The sequence below is a fragment of the Vanellus vanellus genome, assembly GCF_965231255.1.
Source record: "Vanellus vanellus genome assembly, chromosome: 1".
NCBI classification, from domain to species: Eukaryota; Metazoa; Chordata; class Aves; order Charadriiformes; family Charadriidae; genus Vanellus; species Vanellus vanellus.
Genome location: NC_138905.1, coordinates 73,438,224 through 73,454,632, shown reverse-complemented (window position 1 = coordinate 73,454,632; position 16,409 = coordinate 73,438,224). Strand labels below are relative to the sequence as shown.

The 16,409-nt window shown below is 42.1% G+C and overlaps 1 protein-coding gene across 1 annotated transcript in view; it reads right to left on the bottom strand.

The window, feature by feature from the left end:
- The window catches only part of PDE3A (phosphodiesterase 3A), a gene marked incomplete at both ends in the record, with an annotated part of 264,685 nt that overhangs the window by 93,234 nt on the left and 155,042 nt on the right, over positions 1-16,409 (bottom strand). Inside the window, one exon of the mRNA XM_082496024.1 lies at positions 3,418-3,468. Within this exon, the coding sequence (XP_082352150.1) occupies positions 3,418-3,468 (51 nt within the window). The remainder of the gene's footprint in view (positions 1-3,417; positions 3,469-16,409) is intronic.

Sequence of the window (16,409 nt, the reverse complement as noted above, 5' to 3'; positions counted from 1 at the left end):
ATTGCAATAACCGAGGCTTATTGTCTTCCCCCTTAAACTTTTCTTCCTTGCTTCTTGTGACTGGGCACTAGGATATCACACAGTAATCAGAGTGCTTGGGTCATTGGCTTTTCCTATCCTATTCAACATCATTTAACATTTCTGTGGTACATGCTGACTGTTAGTTTTACAAGGTTCTTCCAAGATTTATAATAATTAGCTTTCTAGAAGCTTTGCAGAACACCTATACACAGCACAAACGAAATAAGAGAGGATGAACTTGATCAAAACTATGCATTTCTTTTTAGACGGACTTAGGAGGAAACACCCCACTGCTCTGCCAAGGAAATCCTACATATGCAGATTCTATCCTATTTTGAAGGAAGGTGCTCTCAGGGGGTGAAGTAATTTTGCTGATTTTGTTAAAAAATAATAATTGAAAGGCATTCCGCCTAAGAAAAAAAATAATCAGCAGGAGTCTTCTACATGGAAATCTGATACATAGTTTTCTTTATTAAAGTTCTTAATAATTTAACAATATTCTTCAGGAAACGTTCAGATGACTGCAGGCTGACCTCCAGAGAATTCCACTGAACTTATCCTTACCCCCTTTTTTTTTAAATTATGAAATGGTGGTGTAGTATCTAAATCATCACAGAGGGAAGGAACAAAGCCAGTCTCAGAAAGACAGAGAAAAATTTTAAATTTATATAGACTTATCTTCTCACAATTATCTCCTCCCCAGCCTCTACTGAAACCAGATAATTTTGGATGCGTGTTTAGTAACCAGTCACCTCATTTGGTAACTGGTTACTGGTAGCTGGTGAAGGGTCTGGAGGACAAATCTTATGAGGAACGACTGAGGGATCTGGGGTTGTTTAGCCTGGAAAAGAGGAGGCTGAGGGGAGACCTTATCACCCTCTACAACTACCTGAAAGGAGGTTTTAGAGAGATGGGAGCTGACCTCTTCTCCCTGGTGACAAGTGGTAGGACAAGAGGAAACGGGTTCAAGTTATGTCAGGGCAGGTTTAGATTGGATATTAGGAAGCATTTTTTCACTGAAAGGGTTATTAAACATTGGAATAGGCTGCCCAGAGAGGTGGTGGATTCACCATCCATGGAGGTGTTTAAGAAAAGGGTAGATGAAGTGCTTAGGGACATGGTTTAGAAGTGGTGGTGTTTTTATCGGGGTAAGTTAACGGTTGGACTTGATGATCTTAAAGGTCCCTTCCAACCTCACTAATTCTATGATTCTATGATTTTGCCAAGTACCACTAGAAGTACCCAACTTCTAGTTGGAAGTTGGACTTCCCTAGAAGTACCCAACAAATGGTTTTACTTGTACTCCATATAAATGGGCATTTGCAGCAACTGAGTTAATGCCCACAGGAACTCTTCCTTTGAAATTAGGCCATGCCATGCAAGCCCTCCGTATTCTCAGGAAGGTGTTAAAGAGAGAAGCCAGGCAATACCTTCATCTCCCTGGAACCCTCCTTGGAAGACACCATAGCCTCATGAAAACAAATAATTAAAAAATGCTTTGGGAACTATTTCATCCTGTGACTTCACTTTTTCAGAAAACTCAAAAGGGAACTATTAAACAGCTCAATTCCAATTTCCTGCAGCAAGACACTTTTTTTTGATAGTCAACTTGATGTGTTTTACCTTTTAATTCGAAAACTATTTGGACCAGACTGATACCACTTACCTTCCACCTAAATCCTCCTCTCTGACATTTCTTATTGGCTACCTGTAAATCTTCAAAAATGGCTAGCTGGCAGCAAAAAAAAAATCCTTCAAGCATGGAGGCACGTAGCCAACAGGATGTATCATGCATGAGGACTTAGAGAGGACTTAGGCCTCCTTTTCTGATGCAACACAAGTGCAGACTTAGTAACTTCATATACACTCCCGTCAGCACCACAGGCAAACCATTAGGGCTGCAGGGCATGGTTCAGAGCATACAAAAGACCACCCATATTTTCATATGCATACAAAAATTAGATGAAGATTTGCAATAATGGTAGAAAAGTTTAAAGAGTGTAAGCCATCTTAAGAGTACTCCAATTGACTGCCTTCCTCTCCGTAGTTTAGAAGAGTCCAATTTACCTTCCACTCTTTGGACCAGAACACAACATGATCAACTAGCACATCAGAAGAGGCAGGAGAGATTATGCATTGAACAGGTATAACCTTCCTGGATAGGATTTCCCCGATTTCTGAAATTCCTCAGTTTCCACTGAAAACTAGCTTGCTTTCTGTTTTGTTTTGATGTTGGTTTTTTTTTTTTATCTTTTTGAAATGACAGACTGCCACCTGAAAAAATCAGACCTGCAAGCTGTCTTTAACTGTTTAATGTTTAATACTGAATTTCCTGCAAATTTCTAGATGGTTTTGAAAGGAGATGCGAGACAGGAGCTTAGAAAACTTCAGGGAAAAAAAAAGTAGAGTTCTGCAACAATAAGGACAAAAAAGCAAAACTTAGTAAATTAATTTTGCATTAAAAATATCAAATCTTGTCTATTAAAATAAGTAGCAGCTTCCTGATTAACATATGATATTTTCTCATTAAAAAGGCAGGTACTCCAGTGATTTTTGCAAGGGGCAGTATGAAGGTCAGGCTAGGAACTACCCTAACGAGATTAAGGTTGCAAACGTGTAGCTCCACAGTCTGTTTATTATAGATTTAGACATAAACGTTCATATTCGTATAAAAACCTTTCACCTGAAGGAAAGCAATTCCAAAATACCGGAGCCCTAATAATGTATTTATTAAATTTCAACACTAAATGGGAAAGACTGCTTTTCCTACGAAGGAAACTTCCTAAACATTAATATTGGTAGCGATGTCTTCTTTGCAGCAACTCTAATTCTACAGGTAATTTAAAAATGTATCAGCATAATGCCATTAACACTACTAGCATAACTTCCTTTCAATGATGCGTCAAGAGCAAACCAGTAACTACACACGGCTTTCCCGCACCTCCCCACACCGTTCTAACACGACTAATCCCTTTATTATTGAATGAGGCCAGAGGGCCATCCAAGTTTTACAAGTATTTCAGGTTAAAAAAAAAAAACAAAACAAAACCACCAAAAACCACCACAAAACATACACATTATTTGAAACTGCATTCCTCTGATATCCTCATGGAGACAGCTGAGTAAGAGATGCTTTTTCAATACATCTAATCCATCTTTCTGCTACTGAAAGAAACTTTCTGTTGTATGACTCAGTTCTGTCTGGATCAACTGTTTGGATTACAGCTCAAAAATTAGATTAACGAAAACTGTCACGGTTTTATGCTTTTTTCCATTGATTCAATCCTGCAAATATTAACAAAACGAACGACTCTGCCAATTTTAGATGGAAAACTTGCTTGCATACCGCAAACTTACAAAAAACGAAAACCAAACACAAAATAGCGAGCAACTGACCTGTGAGCCCCTGGGTCCTCGTTTGTGATCCCATTCAGAATGCCCCATGAGCTGGAAAACAAAGAAAAGTATGGGTAAGTGAGAAATTGCACTCATTAGCTTTAATTGAAACATTCAGGCTTTTATATCTATTACACATTTCCTTTGAAAAAACAGGTTTGCTTTTATGATTTATTTCACACAGCTCTTAGCTTCAAAATAGGGTGAGAAGACTTGGGAGTTGTTAATGTAACTTTGCACCTTTACATTCAGAGCCAAAACACATCTAGCACCACAACACTGCTCATGCCAATAAAATTTCCTCTGCCATAGATTCCGCTTTAGCCAAATGTTTAATACTGATCTGGCAAAAGGAGAGCTGGTACATCAACAAGGAGATTACCAAAACCAGAGGACGTTTGATTAAATAGCAACGCATGTTTTATACGAGGCAGGAAAGCGACAGCTTTAATTCCGTCACACCACTGAATTAGTCTCAATGTAATAAAAAAGTAGAGGTATATCCTCTAAAGCAAAGCAGGTTGGAGTCATTACACTGCAGAGGAAAGTGAAGAGGGAGAGAGAGTTTAGAGATGATGAGTTCTTGTGGAAATTGAGATTTGTGATAGTATGCAGCTCCTCAAGTTAAAGAGAAGGCAAGCCTTAATAATAACCCAAATTCAGCTCTCAAGTCCTCTGTGCAACCCTGCAGGAGATTGTGTTGCGAGACAAGTTGTCAGACGTTGGATGGTACAGATGGATGCCAGAAAAAAAGAATTCATCTTCTCCCATCTTTCTCTACTGTACTTCATGACTGCATGCTAACAGAGGCATGCACTCTCTTTCTTTAAGCAACATACAATTTGCACACAGCAGCTCTTTCCGTATATGTCATGGGGGGGGGGGGGGGGTGGTGGTGGTGGTGGGTGCAAATAAAGAGGCGAGAGAATACCCAGGAAGCTTTATTACTGTTTTATGTAGCCAAAGATTACGAGCAAACGTGAACTGCTGACAATAATGCGATCCCTCACACCTGCCTAAAAAACCCTGGAAAGCACCAGGGAGTGCCAAGGCACGGCTCCGGTGGAGCCAGAACTGTACAGCACACAAGGCAGCCGCCGTTGCTAATCCTGTCTCTAATCGCTCGGCCGGCATGTGTTCCAGTCTGGGAGCTGGACGTTTTGTTTTGTTTTTTTTTTACAGCTACTTAGGGATCTCTTCTGGGTAATGCTTTGTCTTACTCATACGAGCATAGCTTAATGCAAATATAAAAATATGTGAATGAGAGAGAGGAGGGTTAATGTGACGTGTAATGACTTACAATCACGAACATTTTCTTTCTCTTCTTTTCCCGACATTCTTTCCCAAAGGAAATGCCTTCTCCCAGGTCAGAGGTAGGCAAACGAGATTTACAGCCTCTGCTTATTGCAGAACATGCTTTCAAAACACTCATCCTAGCACAAGAGATTAAAACTACTTCACAAAATGAGGAAAGCCACATACATCTTATATGAAATCTTTATCTTCTCCATCAACTGTTGCTACTCATCCTTTCCTCCTTCTCTCTCCTTTATTACTTATGATTACCTACCCTGATAAAGGGAGACAAATGGGACCAGAAATGTCACACCATTTTTTTTTACCTGATACAGCCTCACAACCGACCCCCTTGTTTTACTGTCACTATTTTCTTTTTTCACATACTGTTGGTGGAAACACTGGTTGTGCCAGGTTTCCTTGGTTGTTTCTCCATACTGTTATGTTTGCTCATTACTGTATGAAACCAAGCTTTGATGTTCATGAAAGCTGACCTCTTGGTAAATAACCAGCATGCAAAAGCTACCAAGAGATGCATCTACCAAAGGTTACGTGCCTCACAAAGCTTCATACCTGTGCTTCCTTCGTGGCTACTGCCACTCTGGACCAATAAAACCTCTCCCATTTTAACCCCTCAGCCCCTATGCCTTGTCGGGAACGTGGTACCCACTTTCTTAATTTACTTGGCTAAAGAAAATTTAATTTAGGATGAGTCTGACCACCTGTGATTCCCAGCATGATGACCGATATCTTTACCTACAACTTCCTACCAGTGAAATTAGCACAAAAAATACACCTGTGGTTTCACAGTTAAGAAAAAATGATTAAGGTTAAAGGCTTCTCTATGGTCACTGTGGTTCTCCAGGCCCCATAGACATTTGGCAGCACATACCACACCCTTAAAAACAAGCGTACCATGAGATACCACTACCAGGTTTTTCTGGCTTCTACCCTCACTGAATCCATAGTTTACTCAAAAGCAAAAGGTTGCTTTACCGTTGCCACCAAAAATAAGCAATGCAGTTAAGAGTCAAGCTCGGAGTTACCATTCCCATTAAAGGAGGTATACCAAATGTAGGGATGCTCCCAGTCCAACCAGTCCCAGGGAAACCAGATTGACGCATGCCAGGGGTGGTTACTTGTGATCACTACCAACCCTCAAGCCCAAATCCAGTCCTCTTAAATATTCATTCTTCTTCAGGCACAATTCGCCCACCCTGTTCCCTGTTCCCCAGTTACTGCCTGGTGTTTCACACCTCCACAGTTTTCCAGCCCCTAGAGTGCTCTTCTGTGTTTCCCCACCCTCCCAGCCAGCCTCAACTCTGCTCCTCTTCCCACATGGCTTCCAGGTGCCTGTCAGCCCAGGTCCCCCATCTTTGGCCCTGCTCCTCTATCAGATGCTGGCCATTCTGGGGCGCTCCACACATCGCACGTTGCAGCAGCAGCTAACGCTACAGTGAGAAATGAGTTTGAAGGCTGTAACAACTTGTCCTTGCTTCGTTTCTCAGCGTTTAACTACCAAAATCACTTACTGAAGGGAGGCCAAAGTCACCAATGAAGCGACCAGTCATAAATGCATTGGAACCAACGGAGTGATCCCTTGCTTATTCTGGCACGGTTTTATTAGCAAACTGCTTACTCCTCATAGCGAGTTACACAAGCCACATTTCATTTAATTTCTCTACAAATGTGTCTTTGTGGAATCAGACACATTTGTAGTATTTTTGCTGGTGGATCCACTGCCCAAACCATGACAAAGAATTTCAACACCATTTCTCTCTCTTTGTATGCCATGTACTATGCCAGGATGCTCTACTGAGTTAACCCTGTGATAACCACCTGGTAAAACAGTGAAGAAAAGGAAGCAAAGGAAGAGTTCCGGGATGCTAAGAGACCTTGGCGGTTTTCGAGCATGGCAGTAAAATGCATGACCCTATGAAGCCAACTTTTTCCTCCTAATTTTATAACATATCAAATTTTACTTGCCTTTAAAATGTAGTTTTTCCTCACAATCTAGAAAACAGTTCTCATCTCATGCTAGAATGTTCTTAGCATATCTGCAATGGTCTCCTCACAATCTAGAAAACAGTTCTCATCTCATGCTAGAATGTTCTTGGCATATCTGCAATGGTCTCCTCACAATCTAGAAAACAGTTCTCATCTCATGCTAGAATGTTCTTGGCATATCTGCAATGGTCTCCTCACAATCTAGAAAACAGTTCTCATCTCATGCTAGAATGTTCTTGGCATATCTGCAATGGTCTCCTCACAATCTAGAAAACAGTTCTCATCTCATGCTAGAATGTTCTTGGCATATCTGCAATGGTCTCCTCACAATCTAGAAAACAGTTCTCATCTCATGCTAGAATGTTCTTGGCATATCTGCAATGGTCTCCTCACAATCTAGAAAACAGTTCTCATCTCATGCTAGAATGTTCTTGGCATATCTGCAATGGTCTCCTCACAATCTAGAAAACAGTTCTCATCTCATGCTAGAATGTTCTTGGCATATCTGCAATGGTCTCCTCACAATCTAGAAAACAGTTCTCATCTCATGCTAGAATGTTCTTGGCATATCTGCAATGGTCTCCTCACAATCTAGAAAACAGTTCTCATCTCATGCTAGAATGTTCTTGGCATATCTGCAATGGTCTATAGTAACAAAGGAAGGAAGAGAAGGAGGAAAAAAATGAAATGAAAAGTGTATCACACTTACAGAAGGGCTTCAAGCTTGAAGCTAGAAAACAAAACTAAACAGATGAAGCAGTTGCACCAAAATCTCTGCCAGGCCAACATCCTACAGAGGGACAATTGCCTCGGTACGACGCCCTTTAGCTCAACAAGCCACGCTGTGCAAGATTACTTCTGAACCTGAGAAAGATTCTATTTGAACAGGCAAACAATAAGTACAAAATGCAGAAAATAAGGAAAGCAAGTACACATGACCTATTGGGCTACGTGGAAATCACAATTTTCACAAGCTTTATAGAAATCAGAAGATGAAGAAAACAGCATTAAAAAAAAAAACAAACACACACAGGAACATAGAGCATGTGCATAACTCCACCTCAGTCCAAGCCAACCTTCTGAAATCAGAAAAAAAAAATAATAAAAAAAATTCATTGGTGTGTGCATGAAAATGCATTTGTAGGTAAAGCGATTTATGTTTGTCACTAACAGAAGGGCTTTTCCAGACTCCACCACTTCCTCTAAGAACTACTAGGAATTGTATTGGTCCAGAGTGATGGTAAATGGCCTCACACCATCCAATTTCTTTTCTGTATTGTTATTCTTATTGACCATGCTGCTGGGGCTAAGCAGCAGAAAAGGAGGGATAAAAACAAAATCAAACTCCCAAATGGCTTATATGCATTCAGTCTCTCCCTGAAGGAAAGTATCTACTTTACATTTCATCTAAAATTGTCCTGAAAACCCAGCTCTGACAGTTTTAACACTGAAAGATGAAGGCGGTTTTCAGCAACAAGAACAACTCTTGCATGTTCAAGAAGGCACAAAAACACAGGCTTTGCTAAAGCCAGCTGGCACGATCTACCATATGAATTGAGTAACAGGTCTCCAGGGAAAACAGCCTCCCTTGGCCCAGCTGAGGGTGAGGACTGTGAATGGAAAATGGGGTGGGAATGGAGAGGACCCTAATACCAAAGTCACAGTTGCAGAGCGAAAAAGTGAAATGGGTCTGGCTTGCTCTGTACGTGTAGGGTGGTAGCCTGTGCTCTAAACCCCAAGCTGTCGCTATAAACACTATGAAGTCCCTAGGCCTCGTGGTTGTAAACCCAAATCTTAAATGTAAACCACATGTTCGCTAATGCAACGATACCTGCAGAGGAGTAAGGAATGGTATAAAGGACTGTCTGCATTAGATATGCTAGATACCCATGCGAAAACCGAACAAAGACATTTAAAAAAATAGCATCTTCAGCTTTCACCTCTCTAAAGGCAGTTTTTCTCCTATTTAGTGATTTAGAGCCCCAGCATATGATTAAATAATAATGTCAACTTTCATTAAAATTCATAAACCATAATTCTAAGCCTACTTAGTATTACAGAACTGCAGAAAAATGTGACCCACACATACCCTAAGAGAACTAAATAAATAAAAAGACAGAAAGTAAAAAATGACAATTCAAACGTTTTTAGCTGTTTCTAGGTCTTGTTTTTCCCTTAAATCATCTTTTCTGACGTAGGTTTTGATTTTTGGCACCCTTGAACCAGCAATACTGCTAACTATGCCATGGCTGAAAAAAAAAAAAAAAAACACTCAAAAAAACAACTCACAGAAATAGAAAAGGCATATTTTTATTATAAGGACCTCCAAAATTGGGCACAAGTGGGATAAAAACCCCAAATTTAGAACATGAGCATGTTCCATGTACATTCTTAGGAAGGGGATGGAATCTTCAGTAGCAGACTGCAACAGCATTTTGAAACCACAAGGTTTTTTTTTTATTTAAGCATATATAACACTCAGCTCAGTTTTATTAGAGGGAATGAGCAGATCTTTTCATGGTAGGTACTTAAGAGGACCAATGAAGCAATTATACTTAGTGTTTAATAAAAGACTTTAAATCAATTCAGAGCCTATTCTAATTTTATTCAGATTACAGTCTACTACTCTGGAATTTTATTTAGATACATATTTACGCATACACACCACTTCCACAGTTATAAAAATAATTAGACGGTGATGACAAATGCGAACTAAATCAGCCATAACTCACCAAAGTTAGTAAATAGGATTCAGATAGACTGAAGGAGGATTACATAGTCCAAATGCATGTTTCAGGACCTTGCCCCAACTCACTGGCTTGTTCCCTTGGACTTTAAAGATTTCAGACCGTGGCTGGACACCGTGTTTCCATTACAGTGAGCATAAGAAAGCCTTGCTCTCCTCTAGGGAATAAACGAAAGGTGAGCACAAAGCAAAGCACGGGAATGACAGACGAATTGCTCCTCTGCCCCATCTGTGATTGGGTGCCAAAGATGTAGCATCCAATACTCTCTGTTGAACTGGCTGCAATACACGAATGGGATAGCCGGAGCTAACAGCTGTGAACCTGCGGAAACGCCTTTTTGCCACTCCTGCAAGGATTTAGAGCACTTAGTAGTAGCAAAAAATAATTATCAATGAGATTCTGAGAAGTTTTGGCTGGGTGGTAGCCAGCAGTTTTAAGAGTTGCTTATATTTGCGAACCAGCGTCCAGTAGAGCTAGATAGGAGCATCCCATCATTCCACTGGCTGGCACCTGGTTTTAACCTTCGCCAAAATAGCAGAGCCTGTATTTAAACATGAGCATAACATCTTCCCTCTTCGGAAGAGACTTTGTTGAATGGGCATGTTGAGGATGTGGAACAGTGTCTCACTGTTGAGTTCTCTGACACTGCCTCCTTACAGCTTGCACTGAATGGGGCACAGTATGATACATATTCTCTGACTGAATGGGTATTAGCTATGCTTCAGACAGGATCATATTTCCACTGGTAAAAAGAAACTGTTTGTTACCAGCATGTAGGCACAAAATGTTCCTGATAAATTTCTTATTCAGTAACAAAAAAGCACAAATTATTTCCTTGATTACATATCAGAAGAAACATTTATTTTTACAAAAATGCAGGAGCTGGGTCATGCAGAAACCGACAGTGATTTTTGTACATGCTATTTTGAGTAGGATTCCTTCTATTCCATAGACTGCTCCCTGCACTTTCATGGTAATCAAGATAAACGAGGGGATTTACTGACTCGACTAACTTAGGGGGCGCAGTTTTGGTGTGGACACCGTCAGCACGACAAGCTAAACAGGCCGTAGCTGCTGAGATTCAGCACTGCCAGATTCTGACAACGTAACGGGATAGCAACTGCACGGCTGCACTGAGCACCTTCTCCCACCACACGGCATAAGCTGCAGCTGGCCCTGCCGGCATCCAAAGCGTCAGAGATGTCTTCTTTGCTGCGTGGTGAGCGTGATCGTACACAGGCACGTGTAGGCTGTGACACGCAGATAGCGAAATGCTGCAATATTTGGAAAAACAATCCCTTTTCCACAACCACTCGCCAACTCCCAGGGTCAGCTTAAAGCCTGAGATGTCAGAGCTGCGCTGTTCAGCCAGATACGTGGAGCTGCGCGCTCGGCCCACCCCGGCCTCCGGCTGGGCAATTAGTGGGGAGGAAACTCTCCACCCAAACGCTCCCAACGCGTTGGGAGCCCTACAAATCAGTAAGGTCAGCCCTGGTTCTGAGACTGGTTAAACAACAAAACACCCTCCCTCCCCCCCCCCCCCACCACAATGAACAAACTAAATGAATAAACTGGGGAGGGATGGGGGTGTGTGTAAGAGCCTTTCAGCTGCTTCCTAATCAAATAAGGTGTTTCAAAGGTTTGTGGGCTGCTGGACAACAGCTGGAAGCAGAGAGAAGATTTTTAAACCGCGGCACAGGCAGAAATGCACTAAAACTTGGCGTTGCTTTGAACTGGAGGCAGAGGCAGTGAGGTAGAAGGACGGGTCTGGAGAAGAACTGCAGTGAACGGCTTCCCTGCAGGGTGAGCCCCGTGTGGGCATGGAGGGAGGTAAACCCTATGAAGCTGGCACCCTGGTGAAGCTGGAAGCCCCAGAGGGAGCTGCCTCCTCGACCCCTACAGCCCTCTCACAGCCTGGCTGGCACGCCAAGCAACAAACCACAGCACCGCCAGAGGCTACACAAAACAGGGGAAAAAATATATATGTCAGATACTCTGTTGAGATAGCAAACATGATACTGAGCCGCTGTGGCAGAAAGGAAGGCAGAAAATAGGGCACTCAGCGAGGTAAGGCTGAGGGGAGAGGAACAGGCGCTGCGGCGCAGGAGGACAACCTGAAAGGCACCAGCAGTGACTGTCCTGCAGGCACGGTGAAGAAACTGTCCCGAGTGCTTAACCAGGGACTCGGCTCCAAAGGAATAAAAGGAATGAGATCATATCTGGCGCTGGGCGAGACAGCAAGAGAGACTACATTTTTGAGGACTTTTCTCATGGCAGCATATGACCTTTTCAAATATTTCCAGAAAATAAACTGCATCTGACTCCTTCAGGGATGCTGGCTCCCTTGCACAGTGGCAGGAGGCACGAAGACATACGATACGGCAAGCTAGGAGCAGTGGGTTTGTGGACAACTGTTGTGCCCCTTGTTCCATGCCACTTCTTGAAATGAGCAGCTTTAACTTTAGATAGTGTGAAGGTCCTGTGAAATAAAAAAAAACGTAGGTGGGAAAAAGAAAAGGCAGGGGAACATCCACCTCCACACCCTGTATCTGGATTTATATACATTTTTGTTACAACTACTTAAACAGATGACAGTAGTAAAACAAATCCCTACGGATTTCTATTATTTTCAGCCCTACCATCAAATTTCTCAGGTCCCTATTTCACACAGCAAACAGGATTTTAAATGACAGGGTTTGGAGGCAAAGGTGTAATAAAATACGGTAAAGGACTGAATTTTTTATTTTTTAATTTTTTTTATTAAAGAAAAGCAACTTATTCTTCAGTGTTCCCCAAGGATGGATGCCACACAAAAATTGCTACTAGCAGATGCGGAGCAGATTTCTTTTAGCAAAGGCTTCCTAAATTAATAGTCTTAGCTTAATCTGGATATTTAAAAGATTTCCAGAATGAATGAATAGAACAATTAAACTGATCATAAATAGATTTCTTATCCCCTTAAACTCATCTGGTGGATTAATAATAGGCGTGTTGATCTGGTGGACTAGTATCCAACAAGCAAAAGTGTTCACCAAATTTTGCATTTACTCACTTTCCCATTCTCAGCATAATCATGAAAACCAAAGCCCTAGAAAAAAAATATCCATACTGGTGAGATAAAAAATGTGGGCACAGACACTCTGATATCCTCCCACCTTAGCCATAGCCATAATTTACAGACAGTAACCTACAGAATAAGATTCCTTAGTATGGGGACACCAGGGCAACATAGCAATATCAAGACTCCTAAATGCAACAGCAAGCTGACAAAAGAACAAAAATAGATTGTTAAAAAGAAGAAAATTACTATTTAAACCTTGCTTCCTATTCAAAGTAGACACATTAAGTCCCTGGATTTCAAAGCTACACAGTCAAGTCCATTCTGGTGTAATTGAGTTCCTAGAAAAAGTCAGAAAGCATATTTACTTTTTTTCCATTGGGAATCATTAACTATGCATTAAGAACCCCAGTCACAATATCAAGCCTGGCACAGGCTTGATAAACTAGCTAGCCACTGCAGCACAGTCAGCATAGTCTGAAAGCACATTTAGGGATTTAAAGCCTATGATTTATTTTATAAAGGAGTATAAAGACTTCTACAAAAAAAATCACCTCTGCAATGTAGGTTACCAATACCGTTCTCTCTTCCGTGCATATTTCTTCTCTCACTTCCCATCTTTTCAGAGATTCTAGTTTCATATACAGCATTTGCCCTTTCTGTTGTTACTCAACAGAAGCCTCAAAGATGACACGCACTCTTTTCAACTGGTTATCAGTGCACAGGAGGGTCTCTGCTTCTAAAGAAATTAATTCCTTGAAGATACAGGTGATGTCTTTTCACATAGCAATTAAAACCCCACTGAAAGGGTAGGAAAACTTTTAATTTCAGTCAAGTTCTGATTTTAGGTGAATCACCCACAATACTACCACAAAACATGAAAGGTCATGCAGAGGGCGACTTAGTCCAATTGGTTTAGTAAGTGCGTTAATCTAAGAGCTGACCACTCTCTGGCAGTCTGTATAAAAATAGGAATTTCCCAGTGCAATTCCCAGTGGGTAAGTTTCTACCTCACAGGAAAAAAAAACATCCAAACCCAAAAAAACCCAAAACCTTTTCAAATTGACATCCTTACTGGTAGTCTCAGCAGAAAAAACCAAACAACCCTTAGGACAAAGTAAGTATGCAGGTTTCACCAGATATTTAACCTTCAGAAGTGGTTCCTCTGCAAGGGAACCGAGCCACCGCAGCAAGGGTAGGGACAAGCGTGACTTGCTTGTGTCCCCGCTGTACTTCCCTCGTGCACACAGGATGGCGTTCGTCAACTCAAAACCTCACACCAGGGCAAAGAACCGCTTACAAAAAGGAAGAGGGTAGAGGGTGAGAGAGTGAACCCCCAACTGGTCAGAGAAGCCAAATAAAGGTTGCAGTGCCACTGCCCCCCAAAATTGAAACTTCTGTAAGCAACAGAATCCAGTAGTTTGAAGAAAACAGATCTATTCTGCTACCGTATGCACTTACTGAAAAGAAAAAAAAAACAAACTTTGTTTTTTTTTTTAATATGGCAACTTAATGTCCACCTGGTATGAAACACAAAACAGTGATTACAGGAATCAGCCCCCGGTGAGGCTAAAATACAGTAAGGCAGAAAGCCAGAAACATAATTTCTTACAGTTTCAGCAGCTCGTTTTCCTGAAACACATTAACTTTAATGGTAGCACACTGAGGGAGAGCTGAAATTTGCTAATGAAAATTTTAAGACACAGAATTTGGCCTCCCTCAAGCTAGGGCACAGAGCAGAATGACCCAGAGCGCCTTCTCCCACCGTGAGAGCAGCACTGCGCCTGGTCAGGTGAAGCCTCAGCCTCCAGGGTTGGCCTGGAAAAGAAAAGAGCATTGCTCTGCCAAAGCTCATTCCAGCTTGACACCCACACAAAACCAGCTACTTCTTTCATTAACACCCCATTTTCCCGGTTTTGAGGTTTCGCAATGCAGCAGAATAGCACTGACATTTCAACAGCTAGATCCCAGCTAGCAAATGTCCTAAAACTACACTGTAGAGCCTGGTAGCTCACTAAAAAAACCTCAATGTCAAAACTCAGAGTACATTTAGTTTAAACACACCCTTGGGGGGATTTTATACTAACTACTTTCTATTTCAGACTATTCACTTTAAGCTCAACCAGCAACGCTTCATCACTCATCCAGGAAAACTCCCCTCTCTGCCACCCAATCTCAATCAACCTGCCAAATTAATTATCACTCTGCATTTGTCTATTGCTAAGAGGGGGGAAAAAAGCAAATAGATGAACGTAGCAGTGACCCGAGCAAAAATGAATCCTCTGAAACAGAACTAATTAAATCAGTTCAGTGATCTTCTTCCAGCACGACACATTTCACCCACCCTTTCCCCAAGCAGCCCAGTTCCCGCATCTCCTCCAACTGTCCTCGGCAGGGCGCTCACATGGGGCTCAGATGTCTATCCAGCAGCAAACTAGGGATCTTTTCTACTCATCCTTGTAACTGCAGCATTTAAAAATAAAAACAACTGTCACAGAGAATTCACCACGATAATTTCACGCTGACATTTACATACAAATTCCTGGCCACAGAGAGTATATGTTTCAGCCAGACAGCAGTAGGATTTGATTACCTGCCTCAAATTTATAGGACCACAGGCACCAAACCTTGGTGCTTCGCTGGCTCTATGAAACGAGCAGAGCTCGGAACGCTGGCAGAGCGAGGCTTTCTCTTTACCCCAGTCAGGCCTCACAGCAGAGCTGGCAGGACTACCACGTAGAGAAATTACAGAATTTGTGGATTTTAAATCACTGCCGCGAGTCAGACGCTAAACCTTGGGCTAACTGCATTCCTAACCTAGCAAGTACATGTGCATGCACGACCGCAGCATCGGTGACCCTGGTGACTCGAAAGGGATGAGTTCAAGGAAGCAAGTTACATGTGCATTTTAGACTTCCCTGTCCTGCAATTTTAAGTGACAGTTCAGCCAAAAATGCATGCAAGAAGACATTTGGGCCATAAATTTCCCCACCGCTGGAAACGGCATCATTTTCACTGCAGTCAAGCTGTCAGACAACGCGTGAAATTCTGTACCAGCTAATTAACAGTGTGCCCGTGCAGTGAGAATACCGAAAGCTGTAGGTGTAGGACCGCAACAGGAACACTGACCTCCCCTCTCTCAGTGCTTTTCACCCTCCATCCCTTTTCTCCTTAGGCAGAACACATTCAGAGCAAGAGCAGAAAAGGGAATGGCAACTCAAATAGGGCAAGAAATGCGGGGTGACAGGCCCACTTGAGGAGCACAAAGACACCAAAGTGGGATCTCTCTTTACTGGGGAGGTTGAATATAAAGTCAGTCCCACCTTGCTTTCCTTCCTATACGATTTTTAATACGGTCAGTGCTTCGTCGGATGGAAGGCACGTCATGATCGGACATCAGCACTGACAGGTACTGAAATCGGGATGCCTGCACAGGATCCCTGTCAAGTTAGGTAAAGCCTCAGACACAGGAGCCCTGAGAATGCCCTCTTTGATAACGGTGCATAGGAACAGAACAACAACACACAGAGGCAGGACTCTGAGTAATCTCTAGGTAGGTGCCTACACAGGCAACAGTTTGTCATTCGCACCCATCTGCTGCTCCAAATCACACACACACACACGCTGTCACATGTGCTTTTCCCCATCTGGATTGCAGAGATGCTGGGTATAAACAGGCAAAAGCCAGGAAGATGAATACCAGGCTTGTACTGTACAGGGGGAAAACAGCAGTCAGCTTCATCCCTTCTAATGGGAATAATTTCAGTGGAGATGTCTAGAAGTCAAAGTAAAACCAGATTTTTCACAATGGTTGCAGGTTTTTCCATGATTTGAAATCCTGTCTTTTAAACCAGTATGACTCTTTAGAAGCTTTGCGTCTAAGA